The sequence below is a fragment of the Gopherus flavomarginatus genome, chromosome 6 (assembly GCF_025201925.1).
Source record: "Gopherus flavomarginatus isolate rGopFla2 chromosome 6, rGopFla2.mat.asm, whole genome shotgun sequence".
NCBI classification, from domain to species: domain Eukaryota; kingdom Metazoa; phylum Chordata; order Testudines; family Testudinidae; genus Gopherus; species Gopherus flavomarginatus.
This window is the reverse complement of record NC_066622.1, coordinates 129118141-129124737: the sequence shown is the minus strand read 5'-3', so window position 1 is coordinate 129124737 and position 6597 is coordinate 129118141. Positions and strand designations below refer to the sequence as shown.

General features: G+C 38.2%; 1 protein-coding gene across 35 annotated transcripts in view; it reads left to right on the top strand.

Moving 5' to 3' along the window:
* TCF7L2 (transcription factor 7 like 2) overlaps window positions 1–6597 on the top strand; it is a 208359-nt gene that overhangs the window by 164543 nt on the left and 37219 nt on the right. Inside the window, exon 1 of one of the 35 annotated variants that reach the window (XM_050958089.1) lies at window positions 3250–3480. The exons of 33 other annotated variants lie outside the window; for them this stretch is intronic. In XM_050958089.1, the coding sequence (XP_050814046.1) occupies window positions 3358–3480 (123 nt within the window). In that variant the 5' untranslated portion in view covers window positions 3250–3357. Of the gene's footprint in view, window positions 1–3249; window positions 3481–6597 lie in introns of those variants that run through there. One more of the 35 variants, XM_050958090.1, reaches the window with a different exon arrangement.

The following is a 6597-nucleotide window of genomic DNA, read 5'->3' as shown; positions in this document are numbered from 1 at the left end:
TACCCAAATTTAAATAGATTTTTTTCCCTCATTAAAGCTTAATTTCACCGGAGAACTGCAGAGCCCTGCTTTCACCAAGTTAGGTGAACTTCTTTGGAGGATCGAGATTGCCTTTATATTTGCCAAGTCGGCAAACAAAATTTCAGCTTTTGTTCTTTTGACTGAGTACGGGGTTGAGGGGAAAAAAGAGCTTCCCCCCTTTTTTCCCTCCTTTTTTGGCGGATTGTTATTGAATCGGGGGAAGATGCAAGTTATTGTGTCCTTCCCTACCAAGCGAGATAATTCTATGAATGGGACTGAACTTGAGCATCTTTTCTGAAGAGCTGGCGTTGTAGAGCTGGCTCCTGTGTGTGTTTATCTGTTCAGTGCAGCTCAGTTGTGAATGGTTTAGGTAGGGTGCTGCCCTCCAGTGGATCAACCAACTGCAGTGTTATTGCACATCATGTAGGTACGTTAATATACCAAACGGCAGCATGCTTGAAACCAGGCAGCGTGAAGCACCCTGATTAAAACTGTTGTAAATGGTAAGCTATACCTTTTACTTCTTTCACAAGAGTGCTGGGAGGACAGGGGCTTTGATTTGTTAATGTATATCTATATTTTAATTTCTCTTGCATGTTTGATTTCTTTAACCTCCAGCGGGTTCTCTGCCAGTTTGAAGTAACTTAAGATTGATGTACTTATAGCTAATGATATTACATTTGGAGTTTTAGGAGATAAAAATGCCTTTGTGTTTTTCCAACTTTCTCCTGTATCGGTGGAAATATTGCTGTATTATTTTAACTTGGAAATGCACATTTGTGGCATTTATGTTTTGTTCTTTCCCCCCTCAAGGTTAAACTACCAGAGCAGTTTCCCTCTGCCAAAACATTGTCTGAGCAAGCAAAAGGTTTTTGGTTTGGTTTGTACTTTTTAGAAAAATGTCATGCCATGCGTTTTCCCGTCTCTTTCCATAAATATCAAACTTCAGTTTAGCATCTGTGTTCTGGATCTAGCTCTGTTTGGTCTCTCCTTCCCCGGTGTGATTGCAATTTCATGCTAAGGAGAGAGTTTCATACTTTCATAGAGGATGGTCTGGCTTCTGCTTCATTCTTCTACTTTTTCTAACATTTGATCATTTCGTTAATTTCATTATATTTCCTTTTCACTTAGGGCTTCACTCCCTAACATTTTGGAAAACGTAGTTGCAGGACATCCCAACCGGAGCACTGAGTCCGTTGAGTCATTAGTAAGTTCAGGCAGGAGCTATTCTGAAGAAACTTACTAGATTCGTGAGCTGTTTAAGGGGAGGGGGTAGAAACAGGAGGTCTGGGATGTGCTGGCTCATCATGTTGTTTCCATGTTCCTCCTGTCTTTTCGGAAGAACCAGAAAGCAAATTTCTAGTTTAAAGCCCATCCCATGTGCTGCATTTTATAAGTTATTGTTGCTAAATGATTGGGAACTGTCCATCACCAGCAAGAGAACTTTCGGTTTACTTAAGAAATTGCACGTGTGACAAAGGCAGCCGCTGGAGTGTGGTGGCCGCTGTGAATAGAGGGAGGGAAGGCAATTAGTTGCTGTGTTGTTGGGGCTTTTTACTTGTCAAACTGGAGTCTCGTTGCTTTTGTTATTGCCATGTAAAGGGAAATTGCGGGGTTTTGTTTTGGTATTAAGGCCCTTAAAGATTGCTAGCTGGCACTTTGCACGAGAAGGCCAGATAAATATAGAAAAGGGGGAATGGGTGGTAGTAAGAAAAGAAAATTGTTAGAATTCTCTCTCTGTTGATTATATTCCCTTAAATCTTTCCAAATTCTTGGTGTTGGATTTTTTGTTAAGTATCAGAGGGTAGCCGTGTTAGTCTGGATCTGTAAAAGCAGCAAAGAATCCTGTGGCACCTTATAGACTAACAGATGTTTTGGAGCATGAGCTTTCGTGGGTGAATACCCACTTCCTCAGATGCATGGATTTTTTGTTGTTGTCTTTTTTTTTTAAATCCATATTCATTGCAGATTAAGCCACTGCTTAAAAACATACATCACGAAAATAAACCTGGAGCTATTCAAGGTGTCGCTGCATGAAACAGTGTCTTAATTTAAAAAAATAAAAATAAAAAGCAAACTGTGTGTGAGTCATCATACTATATATAGGGAAATAAATGTTTGCTGCTCTTCTTTCTTCATGTCCACTCCAAAGGTGTAAATCCCACATGATGATGGTAGCTTTCAATATGTGCAGAGTCTTTCTGCATTAACGATCTCATTCACTAAGGATGGTGGGTGATGGTTTTGTAATTGCTGGTGGTTATATCTCCTTTATGGAGTTTGCTTGCAGAGTGGTTAAACTTCAATGCAGCTTAAAAAAATGTAATGAAATTGACCGAAATTACTGTTGGTGAACTGGCCACTGTGGATTGTACTTGCTACTCAGCTCAAATTTAGAATACAGTCCTTGCAACTATCCATCTTAGGTGACTATGTATCGGGCAATAATAGTCTATTTGGCGAATTTACAAGATGTCGGGAGACTGTCACTGTTGTTCATTTCACTGATGATATATGGGAATCCTTTTGGTCCTTGCTCAGGGGCAGCTTGTGAAAATACAATAGCTGTGGTGAACTTCTTTAGACGCTGAAACTCCAGCAGTACGGAAAGCTCCTCTTGCATTTGTCTTCTACAGTGGGGGTCAGTTTCAAAAAAATCTCTAACACTGGAAGGAGGGAAAGGGACGAGAGCTAATAGCAAGGACCTATAAAGTGTCATTTTTGTGTTACAGTGACAAGAAAATATAGTTTTTTATTTCATAGCTCTCGCCCTAAGAAATTTATTTTGAGGGATATGACAATCTTGTAGATAAAGTGACTGCTTGCTACACTTAGCTGATCATGCTCCCTCACGACCAGCCGTTGTTTCCTCGCTTCACTTAGTGGTACCTGTACAACCTGAGCTGTAGTAACATTGTCATTGATTTCCAAGGTAACTGCTTTTTTAGCTGTCCTTAGCAGGCATACCTGAGCAGGAAAATGAGTCTTCCCCTCCACAACCCCCCTCCCTGGCAGGATGGTGAAGTGGTATATTAGAAAATAGAGGAGGTTTTTCTAAATTTTGATATCCACAGCCGACAATTTAGAAATAAGACACTTTTCGCAGCCAACATGACAGTGGATTTTGAGCATTCAGAAAGCACCAGGCCAAAAAACTGGAGACGTCTTGATCTTTTAAGACAGCTTTTCCAGTACTTTAAGTGAAAGGGTGGGGGGAGGGAAAGAAAAAAAGAGAGAGAAAAGCTGCAAGGAAAATAATACAAAGCCGGCACAACTGGCATCTAGACAGTGAAGAAAAAAGTTTTTGAGGTTAAGAGAAGGGAAGACAAAGCTGTTATGTACCCGAGGGATGCAATTTTAGTGGGAATGGAAGATTTGAGTGGTAAAGGAGGAGCGCTTGCCTCTGGGTTCTCTCTATTCCAGCAGTTCGGCTGCTGGCATCTCAATTTGAATTGCTGGGTGAGTAGCACTTCTTTGCGTGTGCGCGCTTTTCAGTCTTGACCACTGAACTTCTTATGTGACTCTTTTTTTTTTTATTCTGGTCCGTGCGAGGAGAAAAAAGATAAAGCAGGCATCTCAAGCTGTGACCTTTGTTAGATACTTTTTTTACAGTGAGCGTTTTTTTAAGGGGTGGTGGTAGCATGACTTTTCAGTGACACTTTGTAATGCTGTAATAGTTGCAAAACAATGTGAAGCAAAGCTCTGTCCACATACAAAGCTGTGCAATAATCCAAAGATGATCTGAGGGTTGTCCTGTGTCCCCCCCCCTCCATTTTTGTTTTGTGTTTTGGAAAGGGAGAAAATTACTTTTCTCTTTTTTGGGGAGAGGAGGTTAGTGTGTGTGTGTGTGTGTGTGTGTGTGTGTGTGTGTTATAAGCTATTGAACAATGTTTAACAACAAGGGGAAAGTATGAATGTATTACGTGTATATTATATACGCAGTAAGATATTCACACGGGTAATATGACTTCACCCTATATCTCTCATTTAATTTTTTTTTCGTGTTTTTAGTTCAAAGCTTTCAGGAATTCTGTCTTGTTATTTCTTTTCCTGAGAACCCTGAATGTGAAAATTCTTTGTTTTTAAGGGAAAAGGTTGATTTGAAGCCTGGCAGGTGTATAACAATTAGGAGTTTTGGAAATGACATTATTGAACACTTGAGGTATAAAAATGAGCCTAAATTTCTTTGGAAAGCATTAAAACTATTTGTGTAGTGGTTTTTAATCCCTTGTTTTTGTTGTATTTGTAAAAGGCATTTACATTTTATAGGAAGGGATTCTTCGAAAACATAGCCCGGGTGTGTAAGATGCGCATTTTAGGAAGTCCTTATAGAAATGATTCTTCACTCAGTGATGAAAGAAGAAACTTGTTTTTGTTGAACTATAAAACAGAGTAGAATGTGCCTTGCTGCAGTGTTTCTATATTCATAATCAAAAGAACTCCATCAGTTGTTTTCTCATATTATTATATATTATGAAAAGTACACCAGCCAATTTAACCAGTTGTATGTTCTCCTTAATTATACATGAGAGAGAGAAATTATACAGTTAGTGTTTTTAGAAAGCAGCCCAGTTTCACAGGAAGTTTTCTTTTCCTGTCTGCTGTATTGTCACTATCTTTAGGAAGAGGGAGTTATTTTATGCCTTTGGAGTAGAGGCGGTGATGACTTGCCCTTGATAGTGGATTTATTGCCTTTTCTTCTACAAAGTCTTGATGTAGTTAAGTGTTGTAAAGGTGTATATTCTCTTCCAGTGGTGAAAATGATAGTTATTCATATCTTTCTTCTTTCACAACACAATTTCTGTGAGACTAGTGAAAAAGCCCTTTGGCTTGTATTTTTAGGGAAAGCTCTCATTGGGGTTTGGGCGAAAGGCCTGAGAGTTCTTTATAAATTAATTTCTTTCCTTCTACGATATTTTAGTGTGTGTTCAAATTCTAACATACTTGACCCAACGCACATTTATGTAACCATTTAGTGTCTTAACAATAATTGATCGGAGCTTAATTTCAGGCCATTTTTATGACTCCTTTGTTTTCTTGCATTGCGTAAAATTTTTAGCACATAAGCAATGATCACAGTTAAAAATGGAAGTGTTTTGAAGATGAAGTTTTGTCACTTGGTACAGTCAGATATTATCATTAAATAATGCTGTATGTTGGGTCCACAGTGCAGTACATCATGATCTGTGAATTCTGTATTTTGAAAGAAATGTGACGTCACATTTATTTAACTCATCTTTATCTGCATTAATGCTTTAATCATTTTGGTATTACTGAAATAGTCAAAAATGCATAAGGATATATACACAAGTCCTTCCTTTTATTTTAAGAAAGTTACTGGGCTTTTTAAGATAAAACCTACATTCTGGCTGTCGCTTTAGATACAAGTATGATCTCTATACAAAATCAATGTAGTGATTTCTCCTGCAGCATATGCCTAGTGCTGAAATATGTGTGATTTATATGTAAGAGCTGAAACTCCATATGATGTGGCAGTTACAGAGACACAGTACTATGCAGTGGGTAAAAGCTTAATCACTGTACTGTTGGAACTGTTATGTTAAAAGTTATTCGTGCTAAGTAAATTGACATAAGGTAGTTGCATGATCACCCATTTGTGCAGTCCCTTCTACCTCCTCCCCACCTTTTCTGAATTCTGATCCATAGATTTCTTTTCTCTCCCCTTCTCATCCTTAAATTAGGATCTGTGTTTTTCTTCTCTTATGCCTGTTTCAATTTCATTAGCCTCTGTGATTCACATTTCCTCCTGTTCTGGCCCTTATGCTATTCCTTTTCTTTGCTCACCGTTAAAGTGGATCGTGTCTGTTCGGGAATCAACTACGGTATTTGAAAAGGGTGAAGAATATTTGCCAAGTTGGGAAAGGAACAATGTATCCTCTTTCTCTCATGCTAAGATACAAGAAATGGTCTTTGGTTTAAAGGTTTTTAATATTCTCCGCTGCCTCAAACTTCAGGAAACCAAGCATCTAGCCAGTGGCGCTCATATTGGAAATATTCTTGTTTACCTAATTGGTTCTAATTTTGTAATGCAGTAACATAATGGTAAGAGAATTCTGGATTTGTGTTGGCCACGACTCACTTACACGGGGGGGCTGATTTGTTCAAATGTTGTAAAGATTTGGTAGAAGAAATGCAACCGAAAGCTTTCTCTTCTATTGATAAAAAATTGATAATGAACGAGGCAAAAATTGACTTTCATAAACTTTATGGGAAGCAGTTTTTGAAGGACCTCTAAAGATTCTACTCTCTGTCTGAACAGGCACTTTTCTCTTCTGACCTGGCATTACTGTAACTTCACATGGCCCAGGAACTATAGCACTCTTTACCTTTTAAAAGCCCAAATATCATTTTTTCACTCTCATTTTTTTTAACTTCTGCGAAAGGAAAATTAGCATCCCAGCCATCTTTAAAAGCGAGATCAGCGCTACAGTTCTTTTTTATTAATAATAATAATAATAATAATAAAAATAAAAAGGCTTTGTTAATATTTTAAATTGTTCTGTATAATACATAACAAGCAGTAGGTAGGCATGCAAGGTAGCCAGTTTGTAATTG